At 39.6% G+C, this 18,343-nt stretch overlaps 1 protein-coding gene and 1 non-coding gene across 2 annotated transcripts; one reads left to right on the top strand and one right to left on the bottom strand.

Moving 5' to 3' along the window:
• Window positions 1-522: 522 nt before the first annotated feature.
• LOC114556292 (uncharacterized) lies at window positions 523-6,062 on the top strand. Its single transcript, XM_028579199.1, has 4 exons — window positions 523-577; window positions 2,066-2,771; window positions 4,315-4,399; window positions 5,154-6,062. Exons 2-4 carry the CDS (start codon window positions 2,112-2,114, stop codon window positions 5,858-5,860), a joined length of 1,452 nt encoding a protein of 483 aa, XP_028435000.1. The 5' UTR covers window positions 523-577; window positions 2,066-2,111; the 3' UTR covers window positions 5,861-6,062.
• Window positions 4,171-4,244, bottom strand: trnai-aau (transfer RNA isoleucine (anticodon AAU)). The gene has a single exon. It is a non-coding gene; the product is annotated as a tRNA-Ile (tRNA).
• Window positions 6,063-18,343: the final 12,281 nt, after the last annotated feature.

The raw sequence follows: 18,343 nt of genomic DNA, 5'->3' as shown, positions 1-18,343 counted from the left end.
CTAAAGAGTTAGTAGAAGAATAAGTTCATGGAGGAAGAGCTGGAAGAGGAGGAGGAAGAAGAGGACGAGGACAGAGAAATGATCAGATGTTTAGATCAGGGCCACACTTAGCCTACTGATCACTGGTTATTCCCCCCACAACCCCCATAAAAACGTACACACACACACACACACACACACACACACACACACACACACACACACACACACACACACAAAATGAGGGCAGCCTAACATTTGCAATGAGTTCAACTTTGGTCAACGTTGACCGTGTGATTGCAGCCTCAGCCAATAGCAAAGCAGTGTGTTATTTCAGAATTTCTTGATTTATTTATGTATTCATCCATGCATTTATGGACTTATAAATACTTAAGTAATGATACGTCCTCCATAACACCTTCCTTGACATACGTTGTGCATGTGAGATTTCTTTGGCCCGTACGGGGATCGAACTCGAGACCATGGCTGCACAGTGTTGCTATTCTCAGATTGTGACGTAATCAGAACAGTAAATGAAACTTAGTAAAGAGAAAGTAAAAGTTACTGAGCTGACAAAGAAAGCGACATCTTACTGACGGTAAGGTTTCAGTGTTTTTACGTTTAAATGCTTTGTACTTTGTTAGATTTATAGAGGAAGGAAATACAATAACCAGCAGCAGTCATGATACAGTAGGCTATATGATCATGTAGAGTGTTTAGGCTGACACAGGTTAAAATGTATAGTCGTCCTGTGTTCTAAAAAGCCCCCAGTTTTATCTGATTGTTACTTTTCTTTTTTCGAGGCTTAACACTTTTTTTGTTTGCCATTGCTTTCACTGAGGCTGTTTAGAGGTGGTCATTCCTACACTTTTATGCTTCTAAAGTCATTCGCTTTGTATGCTGATGCTTATGTAAAGCACTAAAAATTGCCTTTATGTCTGAATTGTGCTATATGAATAAATCACATTGCTTTCGGACACACACAACTAATTTAATCAAACAATATTAAAACATTTCATAGCATATACAGAAAAAAATAAAAATAAAATAAATGTAAGAAAAAAGAAAATAAATAAAATACATGCAACAATATCTGCCCACAAAACTAAGTAATAAAAACAAAAATTACAAATAAAATTAAATGAAAAACAATAACAACCAAGCAAATAGAGAAATATCTTGAAAACAAAATTATATATTACAATATATTACATGGTTAACATTAAAGTTGGTTACATTCACAAAAACACACAATCAGAAACCTCATAATAATTAATTTAAATGAAGGTAAGATTTGAATGTCTTTTTAAAATGGTCCTTTCCTGTGATAAAACGAATGTTACTAGGGATTTTATTCCACAAAGAACTTGCTCTGTAAATAAAAGTTTTTTTCAAGTTATTAGATTTTGGTAAAGGTAACATCATCTGCCCCCTACTGGCCCCTCTTGTTAGATAAGTGTGGATATCTGAACTATATGTTATGTTATCAAAAATAAATGGTTCACAAACCAGAATGTAGTAAAGTAAAGTTAAATCTGATTAATAAAGGTATACGAACCAAATAAGAGTGCACTGAAACTAGCAAGGCCATCAAGATTCAAGTTGGCAACTTTTACTGAGACCATCAAGCAACATGTACAAAATGAACAGACAAGGAAGCAAACACAGGGGACTCAATGAGCAAAAATGTCACTTAAATCCCCATGAGGAAACAACAAAAGACGCAAGTCAAGGCAAGTTCATTTCAGATTAAGATTTAGATTAGTTTATTGCCATTTCAACATGATAAGACATAAAGTACAACATCCGTAACCAGGTCCAACAGCGTACACAAATAGACCCTCTAAATAATAAATAAAAACCTAAAAACCTAAAATAATTTGCATAGCACTTGCATAGAACATTTGCATAGCACCTCTCAACAACAACATTGAGACAAGTTATAAACATAATTACAGTGTATTTAAAGACACAGAACAAGTCTGAGCCAACCACATGGTTCAATTGCTTTTACTTGCCTCTGTTAAGTAAAAGTTACACCCTGATTGCTCATAACATACCACATGCCTGTGTTCATTTCTCACAGAACTGCAGATCTTTGCCGGACTTGAACAACACCCTCCTAAATCAGGATGTCAGTGCAGTTCTCTGGCTGGGAGGTGGTCGACGATGGTGCTTCTTTCCCTGGCGTGGAGCTGCAGCCGTCCCAGAAACCCCAAAACCGGGGCGTCTACACTATGTACCACGGGACCAGCGTTGCCAGCGCACGGATCATCATTACCAATGGCTTTAAACAGTCATCAAAGGGCATGCTGGGAAGGGGAGTGTATGTCAGTCGTGATATAAAAAAGGCGTCACATTATCCATTAAACAGTAACATAACAGACCGCGTGGTCTTCAAGTTACACGTGCGTGTCGGCCGTGTAAAGCGCATTGACAAGGACAACCATCCCATGCAGTTCACCTGGAACACGCACGGCTACGACACTGCCTGGGTGCCCCCCAAATGTGGCCTCAAAGCTGTGCGCAGTGGCCTGGAGGAGGATTGTGTGTTCGATCCTAAAAGAGTGAAGGTGGTAGGCATAGCAAAGGCACCAAACACCACTATACAGAAGGAACTTCAACAGCTTCTATCAAAAACATCCAGCAGACCTGGATCAGGAGGTGACGCTGCTGCAGATGTTTGTTCACTGTGTAAGAGGAAGACCCAGAAGGGGGCTCCACACATCAAACAAAAGTGCTGGGAGTGTGGGCAAAACATCTGCGTTCTCATGTCCAAGCATTTCTGTCCAGCCAAACCCTGACAGGGGCGAGGGAAGTAGATATAGATTAGAATAATAAGTCTAAATTTAGAGTGTAATCATTTTGGAACAGGACTCTGGACATGTTTTGGGGATCTCTGTAAGTGAAAATCTCATTCATGAATTGAGACCAGTTTATGGTAAAGTAAACCATAGCTCGTATTTTTACAACACAGCTTTGTATTCTCTGATCAGCATGCTTTATATTATGATGATAAAAATGACTTTTTCCTGTCTGACAGTGGGCATCAGTTCTTTTATCCGATGTAAATTGTAAAATATGTGACTGAAAGGACAGGAAAGCCAATAAATGTCATTACATTGTCAGACTCATAATGTCTTTATGTTTGAAATGATTCCATATTTAGGGAAGAGAGTCAGAAAAGTGCATTTAGTAGCAATGACTTCAGGCTTCAGATAAAGCCGTAGCTTCATAATTTCATACTTTTGCTGTTACAAAATTCAAGGCGGTGAAGAGTAGAAAAGCGGTGAATGAAACATTCATTTTTGCAAGTCCCGAAAAAAAGAAGCGCAAACAAAAGACGAGAGAATAAGTTCACAGTCAAAGTTGTGGTTAAAAACTGAACAGGCAGTACAAAGTGTGACAGCATTCATTTTCCTATTTCCATGTGAAGGGGAGACACACGTGCCTGCTGCAGTCTGAAGTGAGTTTTCCACTTTACAAAAACTTATGTAGTTGGATTTCTAGGGCAGAGCAATGGAACAAAATGTAACGGCATTGTTACGGTAAGCTGAAATAAAACTATCTTTTGGAATTTCAGGTGTCTTAGTAGATACAGCAATGAGAATGAATCACAGGACAAGTTCAGGTATGAGTTAGAGTCAAGGACATACCAAGATAAATAAGAATAAAAGATAAAAACAAGAATAACGGAGATAAGATAAATACTGAGCTGCTGTCCGTGGATGTCTGCACTGGATCTCTAAAATGAGCGAGTTAGTATCTAGGTCAAAACTATATCTTGAAAGAAGGAAAAGGGATACAGCTTCTCATAGCACTCTCTATTGGTTTTGTTTTTCACTTGGCCTTGCACATTATCAGACAGATTAAGCTAGATTTAGACAGGGCCTCAATATCTGTTACTTAAGCAGCACCCAAGGTCCTTCTCATGACAGTTTTAGTAGTACATATTCCCAGAAGAAGTTACAATTAATCATATTACCAAAACCAATTCCTACACTTTCAAACTGGGGCTTTTGTCAGACCTGTGTGGGCAGTAGTTCTTGCCCCCCTTGCCTCCTTAATGCAGCTGACATTAACTGTAATAATGTAGCCTATATTCAGTTCTACGTCAAGGGGAAATAGCTGTATCTTTGAAGGGTATCGTCCACGAATTTCTATTGACAACCCCTTAACAAAAATCTCTTGTGGCCCGTACGGGGATCGAACCCGCGACCTTGGCGTTATTAGCACCACGCTCTAACCAACTGAGCTAACCGGCCATGAAAATCGGGAGCGAAGTTATATATATAAATAGGACAACATGCATCTATTCTCTGTGTGTGTATGAAGCGAAAGTTGAAAATCTACGGTAGGCCGACTGAACAGAAAGTGAAAGTTATTGAGATTAGAGAACGAAAACGACTCCATACCGACGGTAAGGTTAGGTTTGTTGTTGCTACTAGTTAATGTTAAATCGCAAATTTAAACGAGATTATTGGCAATTAGGCTAGATTTAGAGAACTAACCAGTCGGCTACAATACTTAACAGTAGAAGTCAGTTAAAGTCAGTCGTTTAACTCACCGTCAAAGGCTGACATAAGTTGGAAGTGTCCAACTAAAAACGTAAATTAGCTTAAAAGAATTTGGGTGTTTTTCTGCAAATCTAACTGATATTCTTCCATTCAGGTGGTAGTTTGTCTTGTGTTAGGGTATTTGTAAAGAAGGACCTGCTGAGCCTTTTCTTACGCCACATTAGTAGGCTATCGATATTAGCATTAAGCCTTGATGGGTTAACTCTTGTTGCTAAGACGAAAAATGGCATCCTATTAACATAGGGTCACAGATGTTAGTAATTCGGCTATCTGTCATTTCTTACGTTGTTGGCTATGTTACCCATCAGATTCTGTGACAATAGAGTTTAAAGTAGGCTATAGATGAAAGACAGATATGTTATATAGACAGACATGTTTCTGCTCTTTCTAATTATATTGGCAAGTTTTGGTAGCTGCTGCTATCAAAATACAGTGTGTGGTGAAGTATATAAAAAAAAATTATACCTGCAATATAGCTGAAAATCCTAATTGGGACACTAAATATTATGGGTCATGGGTCACCGGTCATGAAAATTGACTCTCAATCTCTCATGAATTTGTTATAACATGGTGCCATTTTTGCATTCAATCTCACAGAGCTGCTGTTCCTGAACAGGATCCCTTTTAAAAACAAGATGCCGCTGCCTTTCTTTGGCTGGGAGGTGACCTATGATGATGACTCTCCTCGTATGGAGCTGGAGGCGTCTCAGACGCCCAAAGACAGCGGTGTCTACACCATGTTTCATGGCACCAGCGTTGCCAACGCACGGCTCATCATTGCCAATGGCTTTCAGCAGTCACCAGGTGGCATGCTGGGTAAGGGCGTGTATGTCACCCGTGATAAGAAAAAGGCGGAGCGTTATCCATTGAAAAATGACCCTTCGACCCGCGTGGTCCTTGAGTTACGGGTGCGCGTGGGCCGTGTCAAGCGCATTGACATTGACAACCATCCTATGCAGTACACCTGGAGCACGCAGGGATACGATACTGCCTGGGTGCCCCCCAATTGTGGCATGAAAGCCGTGCCCAGCGGCCTAGAGGAAGATTGTGTGTTTGATCCCAAAAGAGTGAAAGTAACAAGCATTGCAAAGGCTCCAGACACCGTACTGTCAGAGCTCCAGCAGCTTCTAGCTAACAATCTAAGGAATCCTGGCGATGCAGGAGATGGCGGTGCTGTGGATGTGTGTTCACTGTGTAAAAGAAAGACCCAGCAGGCCTCTCCACACATCAAGCAACCGTGTTGGGGCTGTGGGCAAAACATCTGCACTCTCATGACCAAGCATGTCTGCCGAGCTAGCTTCTGAGAGAGTGTAAGGGCCTGAAAAACGGTGCTGTTGTGAAAAGGATGCAACGAGGATCCACATCTGTATGGCCTTCTGATGGGGTGGAGGGAAAACTAAAGCTAAAGTTTTCTAAAGAGTAAACAAAATCATGAGCTGCAAAGAATAATCGATTAGTTGTCAACTTTAAAATGAATCGGCAACTATTTTATCAAACGATTAATCGGGTTTGAGTCATTTTTTATGATAAAAAAGTCCTCTGATTCCAGTTTCTTAAATGTGAATATTTTCTAGTTTCTTCTCTCCTCTGTGACAGTTAACTGGATATCTTGGAGTTGTGGACAAAACAAGACATTTGAAGACGTCATCTTGGGCTTTGGAAAACACTGATTGACTTTTTTCACCATTTTCTGACATTTTATAGACCGAACAACTAATCGATTAATCGAGAAAATAATCAAGAATATTTGACTATGAAAATAATCATTAGCTGCTGCTCTAAAAAAAAAATTACAGCTCAGGGTGAAATACACACTTTTGAAATAGGACTGAACATTTCTACTTTTGCTTCCTCTGTGTTACTTTCTTTTCCCTTCCACGTATCAACAACTGTAATAGGTGTTACTGCTGCACATATCTTAGGGATCTCTGTATGGGATCTGCAAAGTCCTTTTGTATGACTTTAAGTATGGAAACGAGCCATTGAAGTTCACTATAATGATCTATTTTATATTCCATTCTTGTTATATTGACCGATCAGCACGCGTTAGGATGCAATCAAGATGAGACAATCTTTTTGTATTGAGCAATACGCCTTCATTTCAGCCTGAATGTGAACAATGGTTACTTTATGTAAAGTCCATTTCGAAATAATATGTGATAATGCTCATGAGTTGGATTTGCTGAATTGATTTGATTTCCTGAACACTGTGTATAATGTAAAACCAAAGAATCAGTCAATAAATCTTGTGATATCAGAGCCGTGATGTCCAGTTGGATATGATTTCTTGTTTTTCTGAAAAGTGCCACAATTGTGAGCTTCTGTTGTAGTTTTTCCTCTTTTATTTTGTAGTTTCTCTCTCTCTCTCTCTCTCTCTCTCTCTCTCTCTCTCTCTCTCCCTGTTATGTCTTGTTTTACTTCCTGCCTTCCCGCCTTTGATTGTCTGCCCCATTCTGATGGGTTTCACCTGTTCCTGAGCCTTGTGTCACCTGTCCCTCGTTTCACCCTCGTTACCTTCTGTATTTATGCTACGTTTACATGTGGCCGGCTATTTTCATAAACGGACATTTCAACCTCTCCGTTTTCAGAAAAGATTTCGTTTATATGTACCCGTGTATATATGCCTTCAAGGGGATTCCAAACCTGTAGGTGGCGGTGTAACGAGAAGCTCAAGCCCACGTTAGCCAATCAGAATCCCGACAATAGCAACAACAGCAACCAATCACGTCGTCTTTCTCTCTCTCGGCTGCCTAAACCTCCGTTTGTCTCAGTTTACATGCAAACGTGCAAACAAAGTTTTCCAAAATCTCCACTTTGGCCGGAGTTTTTAGAGATAATCGTTTTCTGTGATAAAAATTGGGTTTTCGTGTAAATGAGAGGCCAAACCGCAGGAAAATATCTGCGTCTTCCTTTCGTGTACGGGGGATCCACGGGGCTTAAGTCTCTTTGTTGTAAGTCCACCCCCTTTGTCTCGTGTTCCAGTTTTCTGTGATTCCAGAGGCCTACAAATCAAGATCAACATGCCCTGGATTTATTATTATTATCAGTCAGGCACAAGATCTGACCATAATTACACTTGTGCTTTCCATAAACTGTTGTTGCTTTAGTCATCAGTTACCACGGTGATTTAACCCGGTAACAAGTGATCCACCGTCGTGATACACAAAACCCTGGGTTGAACCTAAAGTTACCTCGTTAACGTCAAATCTTGCTTCGTAGTACAGGCCTCAGGTCTTTTGGCTTCCTCAACGTTTTGGAACCATTTTTTGCCTAATGTCTTCATTTTATTAACTCCTCAAGATCACCACTGCCCTGCTGTCTGCATTTCTGGGTCCGCCATTTCCCTAAATGTGACAAAAAGACCCAGAAAATCTGAAAAAGACCACTTTAGCCTGTGCGTAACCCCCGCTATGCTGCATGATTTCATTGTGATGCATTTGCAAAAATTCAGGATGAAGAAAAGGCAAGCAGTGAAAGAAACTCCAGCCGTCTTTGATCTCCATTAATTTTGGGCGTGTTGCAAAAGGACCTGCAAAAAAAAGATGACAAAATATCTTCACTATTAAAGATAGTACGATATACAATGCATAGGCATTTCAAACTAATAGATTCCACAAAGAATGTTAGAATGTTAATGTTGAGGAGCTGTCATCAACAAATCAGAAGGTCGGTGGTCGATCCCTGGTGTCTTTGGACAAGATATTGAACCCTAAATTGCTCGTTGGTGTGAATGTTTATTACTCCTGCTGGCACCTTGCATGGTAGCCTCTGCCACCGGTGTATGACTGTGTATGTGAATGTTGACTTATGTTATAAAGCGGTTTCTTAGCGACCACTCAAAGCGCTATATGAATACAGTCCATTAACATGTTATAGGAGTGCAATGAGACATCTGTGGAGAATTCTTTTAACCATTCATTGTCGTTTAAAATAATCTGGAGTTTTACAGAATCATCCAGTTCCAATGTTCTGTCAAACAATATGTTTGAGTGCTGATTGAATCCCTTGTGAGTATCAATAATCTTGATTATGTGATTATTGGGAATCAGAAGGCCAGTCATCAATATCTTTTCATAATCAGGTCTTCTAAAGGTATAATGTTTAGTAACCGACCTGTGAGTGAGTTGAACTTGAGTTCACTGTGAGGATACCTTCAGGTTCAGTAAGTCATTTTCATAGCTGAGGTTTCTCCTCTGCACACTGTCATAACCTGTGTGGTGCCCTGCACGCTACCTCTACCTCCCACAAATATTCAGCCTGAGGACGGCCTACTCTACCTCAGCTGTCTTTGTTTTTCTTGGCTCTACTTGCGTCCCCTGCATCAACCCACCAGAGTTTAGCCCGGGAGGAAGATGCCTTTAAAATATGAATAATGTGCTCCTTGCACGAAAAGTGAGAGAGGGTAATGTTTCCTCAGAAGGAAAGGATTAGACAGAGGTATGAGTAGAAAGGCAAAGCAGTTTGTGGTGGAAAGTGAGGGTGTGGAGGTCTAGGAGGTCGAGGAGGCAGATGAGCGGAGATGTTCAACTCTCACGACAGGATTTCAACTCCCCAAAATAAGTTTTGATTTAACCAAAACAGAAACTTTAATCCTAAAATGAATCAAAGATGTTTTAGTGAAACAATCATCAATCCATCAACCACTTTCATGTGACGACCAGATGAAAACTGTGTTTCCAGTTCCTGCTTTTGTCACATCATCATTTACTCTGCACATAATTTAGGCTTTTTTTTTACTTGAATAACATAATGATACATGTTTAAGTGTGGAACTAAAGAACATATATATATATATATATATATATATATATATATATATATATATATAATATAAATAAATATATATATATATATATATACAAAAACAACAACAGCATGGAAGTGTAGTGAAATACACTAGGAATCCAACAACCAACGATAGAAAAAAATGCTAAATTAAATAATAATAAATAATAAAATGGCAGCTCATACACATCCATCCATCCATCCATGCATCCATCCATCCATCCATCTAACCATCCATCCAACCATCCATCCATCCATCCATCCATCCATCTAACCATCCATCCAACCATCCAACCATCCATCCATCCATCCATGCATCCATCATCCAACCGTCCATACATCCATCCATCCATCCATCCATCCATCCATCCATGCATCCGTCCATCCATCCATCATCCATCCAACCGTCCATCCATCCATCCATCCATCCATCCATCCATCATCCATCCATCCATCAATGCATCCATCATCCAACCGTCCATACATCCATCCATCTGTCCATCCATCATCCATCCATCCATCAATGCATCCAACCATCCATCCATCCATCCATACATACGCATTCTCATTATTTTGGTAGACATTCCAGTAGACATTTTAGTCTTATTAAAAATATTGAATACATAATGTATTGGTAATTTCCTCTAATTTTTTTAATAATTTACAAAGAAATCATAGAAATGAGGGTTTGACTTATGAATATGTTATCACATTTTTAAAACCTACAGCCAGGACTGTATAGAAGCTACGTTTCCACCCAAGAAATTTCTGGTAGTTTTAGACTCCAAAAATTCAAGAATAAGTAAATGAAAAGAGGATTCATTGTCTCTCCATGAGGATTTAAGTCCTGGCAGTATCAAAAAGACATCATGCAATTAAATAATGAATTATATATATATATATATATATATATATATATATATATATATATATATATATATAAAAAAAGTTTTGTTTCTCTGTCTCTGTGTGGGGTACATTAAGGAACTTGGACTCCTGACCTCACCATTCATGATGCCTCAAAACATGTGGAGAGAATGTAAATACAAGACACGTCAGACACAAGAAACACAAAGCAACAAAGATATTAGACAACAAAAGCAAGGCAAAGAAACAAAAGAAAACCGCTCGGTGATCTAAGAGCCATGATCACACTGCTGCACAGCTGACAATAATTGACACTAATTACTCGTTGACAGCATACACACAACACACACACTTTCAGAACAGCAAAGTCCTTTATACGCTCCAGACTGAACTTCATTATGTAACTTCATTATGTAATTTATAACAATAAGAACATGTAGGTTATTTTTGTGCTGCATATTAACTGGGAGCTGTGTAGTGTTTTCATCAAAACACTACTTTGTCATTTCTGGATTTCTGATCATGTGTTTTGTGTGCAAAACTTAATTTGTAAAGCAACTAGTAACTAAAGCTGTCAGATTAATGTAGAGGAGTAAAAAGTACAATATTTCTCTGAAATGTAGTATAGTAGAAGTAGAAAGTGGTACGAAAAGAAACGACTGAAGTAAAGTACAAGTACCTCAAATGTGTACTATAATACAGTACCTGAGAAAAATGTACTTAGAAACATTCCACCACTGCATTTCTGGGCTACTGAATGCACCCTGATGGTGTAATGCACCCTTAACCTTTAATTTCCAGCAGATCAACACCCTGACCCTGAGAACCGAACATTACCTGCTCCAGGCCTCGGCTGCAGGAAGAGCAGACGGGAGAGGCACATCTCAAAATAACTCCCTAAATGATGCTAGGCTATTAACAATCTCTATGCAAATATGTCAGCTGTTTGTTTCCCAGTTGTCATGGCAGTCTGTAATAAACTTGCTGTCTGCAACCAAGTATTCATTTGATATTACTCAACACACCGAATAGCTTCTTCTCATCATGTTGGTTTCAGATGGTGTGGTTCGGTTACCTGGCTACTAACAAACATTTCATAAAACTCAGTGTCTACAGGTGGAAAGTAGTTAAAGTTAAATCAACCACTACAGATGGCTTTATAGGGCTACTATTATTCTATATTTTTCTTATTGTCATTAAATCCCATGAAAATCAACAATGTGTTAGTCAGCTGTTGTAGAACAGGGCCATAGCATTCGCTCTCTCATGGGACGTTTGACCAATCAGTGCCACGGGTCAGCGCATCGAGCCCTCTTGTCCATCACTTGCGCTCAGACAGCTCAAGAGGACCGAACACTGCAGCTGTTAACAGACTTTGCCCCTGGTTTCAGACTTCTGGAAGTGATGTGTGTGGCCCGGAACAACCACATTCAACTTCACGTTGCACTTGTCGTTCATCTGGCACCTCAGTAAATATTCCTGGATTTCAAAGTCAGACATCTCTGGTTCAGTTCTTATCAGACACCCTTTTACTGTACTGCATACCAACGTACTGCATACCAATGTACTGCATACTAATGTACTGCATACTAATGCACTGCATACTACATACTCAATCAGTACTGTATACTATGTACTAAATTAATGGTAAAGTAAGCCATTACCAGCTCAGTAGTCGGAATCGATGACAATTCATTTATCGGATTTTCCGTTGCCTTCCAAACTCCGTTGGTTTCGGGAAACATCCAACTTCGAGTTAGCAAGCTATTCGCTGAAAATGGAAAGTTTTGAAAAAGAAATTGGACTGTGTAACAAGGCACGGCTGCTTGGTTCTTTCCGGGAATGATTTTAAAGATTTCCAAAAATATGTTAATTTGCATTTACTAACTAACTTGGACGTAGCGGGACTGATTGGTGGGGATTTGCTAAGGAAAAAGTACACACAGCGATACACTGGTTAGAGCAAAATACGTTTAACCATGTATCCAGCTAAATTAAATAGCTCACGTTACTGTATTGTGTGAAAAGTTAACTTCATTTAATATTATATGTGTCCAGACCTTACTCCGCAGTGCTGTTGAGATAGGTCTGGCAAGCGAGACTATCCGCTCAGCATTACATCTTCTCTGCATTATGACTGAATCAATCACAATGTTACCGGTCCAATGTCTGGTTGAATGAAAATTATCACAAATGAAAATCAACATTACCTCCCACACTCAATTTAATATGTCCCAGTATTAATTTGAGTTAAATTTAATATATATATATATTTTCTACAGTATATATTTAAGCTCCCACGTCTTTTCTCTTATGTGTGAGCTTGAATTAGCCGCAGCTGTGAGCTAGGGTTAGAAGAAGGCTAAACTACAGGCTCGTCTGCCGTGTTTACTTTCTCTCACACCGCGTCTGGCGTATTGTCATTTGGATGGCAGCAGTATGCGGTTCCGAAGCTTCGGCCTCTGGTCCTCGTAGCAGGCTGCTGCCATTTCGAATGAGGAGATGCCAGAGGCTGTGTGAGAGGAAACGTAAACACGGTAAACTAGCCGGTGTTCGTGCTAGGCTAAAGGCTAACCCCAGCAGACTAGCTCTCCCAACTGTTTTCACAGTAAATGTCCAGGGAGGGACGGGAAGGGGACTACTTTTTTTTCACAGTTTCATTCCTCTATGTACAGTATATAGATTGATCACAATAAAGTCTCTTATATAATGGTTTAGCCTTGAATTAGCTGCAGCCCTGAGCCTTGGTGGCTATGGTAAACCTCACATAAGGAACGTGCTTGCGCATCTGCATTGGCAGAACAGCTAATAGGAATGCTCTCTGAGATGACCTGTGATTGGCCAAAGTCTCCCGTCACAGGATAGATTTACTAAAGCCTGAATATAGAGCCAAGGAGGAGATGCAGAAGTTTTGTTTTCTCTCAGACCATTCGAATTAAAATATGATCAGTGATTATCATGGAATTTTTGCCCAACAAGGCCTAAAATAAACTGCTTCCCCTAGCTTTCATTAAAATTCCTGAATATTAATAAATGGTTAAACCAACAGGAATGGTGCCAAAACCACAACGCAGGTTGAATCAAACTATAATTCTTCTTCGGACCCCTCCTATGAAACAAAGGCTAAATGATGAGGCTTGAATTCCTACAGCAGGGTGTCAGCTGCTGTGATCATTGATGCTGTGATTATTCAGCTGTAATAACTGTGATGTTCAAGCTCCAACGTGCCTCTGCCTATTGTATCCTGCAGCTGAGGCGCTGAGCCTTTCCCTCTTTAGCAGGTATGAACCAACACATCGGTATTCTGTTACCATGGCAGCGCAAACAACTAACAGCACCTACTGCAGCATCACGCAACACCGAGAGCAGTCAGAAACCTGACAAACGTGCTGGCAGCAGCGGAGTGAAATGTTCCCAGGACAGGGATGGATGGGGGATGTGATGATACTGCATTACACTGGGATCAGGCTTTAAATAATCTTTATTAAACTGCCTAGAAGTTATGTAACAACACTTTCCCCAAATCAAGTCTTTGTCTCTTGCTCTGACTCTGATATTTGTCATCTCAGGAAGGCATCTGAATTGTCTTCAACTGAAGTCATCACTATGTCTCCGTGTTGCGACAGAGAAGTCGGTCACATCCGCTCTGACACTGATTTTTATGGCTGCTTTTATGGATCAATACAGAAAATTCCCATCTTATTACAGGACTTCTTTACTCTAGAAACTTATTACAGGAGCCTGGGGCATCTATCTAGTGTAAACTTACTGATGACCATCATATACACAGAAACAAAAAATGTGTTTACATGCATTTAAGTTTTTTTTTTTTTTTTTTTTTATTTATGCATGTGCACGACAAAGACTTGAGATGGGTAATGTTTTCTGTCCCTCTCCACACTGACTGTTAAATAAATGCAAATAAATTGTCCAAGAAAAAGAAAGATTTAAAATGACTCCATCCAAAGTCAGACTGAAACTGAAACTAACACAAAGTATCATCTTGAAAGTCTAAATAACTCCTTTTCAACTGTGGAAGCAGTGTCTTTTCTCACTACTACAAGAATTCTGAATTCTGCCGCGCTGCATTTACAGTTGGATTTATAGTAAAGAGATCACTACAGTTCATGGAAACATTTCACACACATAAACTGTTTTCTCTGAGTAGTTACAGAACATACAAATAGTTCAATTTCCTTTATGTCTCTCAGGTCCTCTGTTGTACATGGATTTTGTACATTTTTCTATGTGACCATGTAATTATACTCTACGCTGCCATTTTGGCAATTTGTAAAAGAGATCATCTCCAAAGCTTAGTGTTGTGCACGAACGCGCTAAAAGTTCAGTGAACATGCTCATGTTTTTGGTTAACGGTGAACTGAACGGCACCATGCATCCCGGCTGTTTTTGGTTGAACGGGTGTTTCGTTGTTATTGCTCGGAGCAGCTCATTTAACAAAAAAACGCAACGGGAACACATTTTTTTTGGGACTGTGAAATACACAGTCAATAACAGTTCATATAGTTCAAAATTCAAAATTGTGAACTAAAAGTGAAAAAGTTAATTTGAATCTGTGTGAAATGAACTTTGAGCTAGCTCTTGTCAAGTGCGGACCTGCACAACACTGCAAGAAACTTCTTGGTTAAATAAAGACTGAATAAAGTGTTTAAAAAAGGTTTGTAGACTAGTGTGTTTCCAGCAACCAACAAAGGCAATTGCCTATTTATTGCCATTGGCTATAGGGATTGCGTGTGTGCAAAATCTGCTGTTTACTTGACAATCGTGGAGACAAAAGATACAATTCTGATCACCATGACAACTTTTTAGAGTGGTGAAATCCTGTCTCACAGTATTGTGGACCACTGTGAATCTGAGAAGACGTGATACTCATGGATTTCTAAATTTAGACGTCTGGGCTGTTTTTCAACTTTTCACTTGCACCTGAGGCGAAAAACACAGACACAAAGGTCTATTTTTGGTATGAACACCTGCTAATGATGGTAAAAGTGTCACAGCAGTGTCTCTGTAGCTGTATATGGTTTCACGTGGCATGTAGTGTGAACAAAAGAGTGACCTCTCACTGCTGTGAAAACGACAATATGCTGACGTACAACTGCTTTGATATATGACAGCAGAGGATTTCAGTGTGTGAACAACACACTGGTAAAAATAAAGCTTAGACTTCAACAACAGAAGCTGCTGCTTTAATGAAAACAACACCCATCATACAAATGCATGCGTAAAAGAGCTTATTGATACTTTAACACTTTACGTACTTGAGAACAAAGATCATACTTTCTGGGATCAGCTGAGTGTGTTAAAGGTAGTTTCTTATTTCTATGACATAGTGTGCCTTCTGTATGTTAACACACTTGTACCCATGCAGCATGACTCGATCTGTCAGTCCACCACTTTGGTCCAGACTGAAAGATATCAACAACTATTAGATGGATTGCTGTGGAATTTGCTACAGATGTTCATGTTCCCCTCGGTGTCATGGTTGTGGTTATCAGTTGTGGTTTTTCCTGTTTTATTTTGTCAATTCTTTCCCTGTGTGTTACTGTTTCCCTTTTCATTATTTGTTCTGTGGTTTCCATCCTTGTGTGTGTTTTCATGCTGTGTGTTTTACTTTGTAGTGTCTGTTTCTCCTGTGTCAAGTTTAGTTTTACTCCCTACCTTGTATTTTCCCACCTTTGTGATTGTCTATCTCCCACCTTTGTGATTGTCTGTCTGTCTAAAAATCCCTTAAACTTGCCAAAAGCTGCTCATTGTTTGAAGAAAAAGTACATCCTCCTTTCTTTATATCTAAAAATCTAAACGAAGTTGAAATAACATTTCTGCTACAGTTATGTGATTCTAGCTAGTTGTATTTCAGTTGGCTAACTGGTCCGAAAAATGCGCCCAACAGGGCAAACTCGAAATTTGATTGGCTAAAGAATATGACAATTGAACAACATCATCCCTATTTGCTTAAACAGCAGAGGGATATACTCAAAATTCTGAAGGCCTCACAGTAGATTTTTCTGAGGGAGTAGCATTGAAATTACGGTAATAGACTCCAGGGAACAGACTTTGAAAAATACATATGAAATTAATAAACAAATATATAGGCCACATTTCTTATATATACATGTATATATATATATATATATATATATATATATATATATATATATATATATATATATATATATATATATATATATATATGTATATATATGTAAAAATTATAAAAATATAATAGTCTGATTCTGACAATCTCTTGGCCAGCAGAGAAGGCCTTGCTGGCTCTGACGGCCCACCTCTACTCGTTACTACCCTTGTGACCTCATATATTTAGTTTCTGTGCTTCCTTTGTCTGTTGTCAGATCATTGTTTGCTACTCCCTACGTCCCTCCCTTCCTTTTGTTGTTGATTCCGTAGGCTTCAGTTTTTGGAGTGTTTTGGGACTCCTTTTGCCTTCCTGCCTGCTTCAGTTCTTTTTTAATTACAAGTCGTCTTATTTAATAAATCTTCTAAATCTTCTACTGCCTCCTCGTCTCTGCACTTTGTGTCCAAGCCTGCGTCCCTAGACGTGACACTCGGGATGAATCCTCATGATTTTGACGTTCCTCTAAGTTTTCCTCTATATCTCAACAACTATAGGCAAAGTCCATCCCCTAATTTCGGAAAAAATTATGTATGGTCTCACAAAGTGGTATCTTAACCCTTCTGAAAAACTCTAGTATCTCTAGTGAACTTTACTCGTCTCTTTTGTGGATTACGTTGATAACTTGTTTTCTCTATATGAAGTTAATGAATTTACATAGGTTCGGGAGCATGGCCACGCCTTTATATACCAAGCCAACCCACTCAGTGCTGTTTGTCTCTTCATTCTCGACCCACCCTCCCTTCACCTTTGATACCTCGACTTCTCATCTACCTCATCCCTTCATCTCCTCATCCCTCCTACCCTCAACCTTTCCTACTTAGTCCAGTGCATTCCTCTCTCATTTCTCATTCTAGGTACCGTCCGTAAGGTTCGAAATCAACTTGGGTGAAAGCACCTGAGAAGGAACCCCCACACTGAGTCTCACTCCACCCGGTCTCCAGTACATCCTCCTGGACCAACCAGCCAGATGACATCTCTCTTCAATCTCACCTCCCATCCAAATCTATTCCTATGCTTTTAACATTCAATACAATCAAGCATTCATTAAATCATTAAATTACATAATGTTGGGCGTGGTCCTTGCTAATGAAGCAACAGTTTTTTTAGTTGATATGACCCATGCCATTCGCCACACCACCAAATTTTCCTGCCATGGGACCTTTAAAACCCGTGAATCATTGGATTTCATTAAAATGTTTTGCAAACTTCAACCTTCAAGTCCTAGTCTGCTCTGGAGTCCAAACAAATGGCAACCTAAAATTACGCTCATTAAGTGCGAACTTCAACCAAGAACATAACGTCTTGTTCTTTTTTTAATAATGCTCAATCACTAACTTTGGGTGTGGACAAACTTGCAAACATTAACCTTAATAAAAAATAGGCTCAGGAACAAAGGCAACACTCAAGTGTCATATGTTTTCCCTTTGGCCAGGGCCTGAACCTCTGACACTCCCTCAGTGAATCACACTCACATCGACTCTGAATAAACTCACCGGGTCTGAACTGAAGTGGATTCAAAGAGTTGAGAAGCATGAGAATCAGGATTTAATGAAGCAGAGAGTCGGAGTGCAGTTCAACCAGCACCATTTGTTGTTAATTTTGGTGCAGCATGTACGTCATTGAGACGATCCAACACCCAGTGTAGTCTGCTATTCTTTTCTCCTCTCTGTGGTCACCACTGTCACGCTGCTGTGTCTCATAGCAGCAGAGGGAAAACCAAAATGAATGTTTTGTTTCTCCAATCCTCTTCGGGAGCCTGAACTCTGCAGTTCAATATGTTTCTGCGCCTTGGTTAACTAAAAACATTTTCACACCTGCCTTGTATAGTGCAGTTGAATTAAACCTAGTCTATATCCACGACGTACCACTTCCTGTCCTTCTTTTCGGCTGGATATCCTTCACCTTCCGCTTTCTTTGTGTTGGAATTTTAAACTCTGGTCGATTAATGAGGACTATGGTTAACTGCTCCTCAGATCTCTGCAGG

This window comes from Perca flavescens, chromosome 5 (assembly GCF_004354835.1).
Source record: "Perca flavescens isolate YP-PL-M2 chromosome 5, PFLA_1.0, whole genome shotgun sequence".
Taxonomy (NCBI): Eukaryota; Metazoa; Chordata; class Actinopteri; order Perciformes; family Percidae; genus Perca; species Perca flavescens.
The sequence above is the reverse complement of the archived record's forward strand: the minus strand, read 5'-3'. Positions and strand labels throughout refer to the sequence as shown.

Bases quoted from the DNA above. Each gene is read 5' to 3' on its own strand.
- LOC114556292 (XM_028579199.1), top strand. From the start codon at position 2,112: ATGTCAGTGCAGTTCTCTGGCTGGGAGGTGGTCGACGATGGTGCTTCT. The intron at 2,772-4,314 runs GCCAAACCCTGA...GTGTGTATGAAG, and splicing joins TGTCCAAGCATTTCTGTCCA to CGAAAGTTGAAAATCTACGG. The intron at 4,400-5,153 runs GTAAGGTTAGGT...TCAATCTCACAG, and splicing joins AAAACGACTCCATACCGACG to AGCTGCTGTTCCTGAACAGG.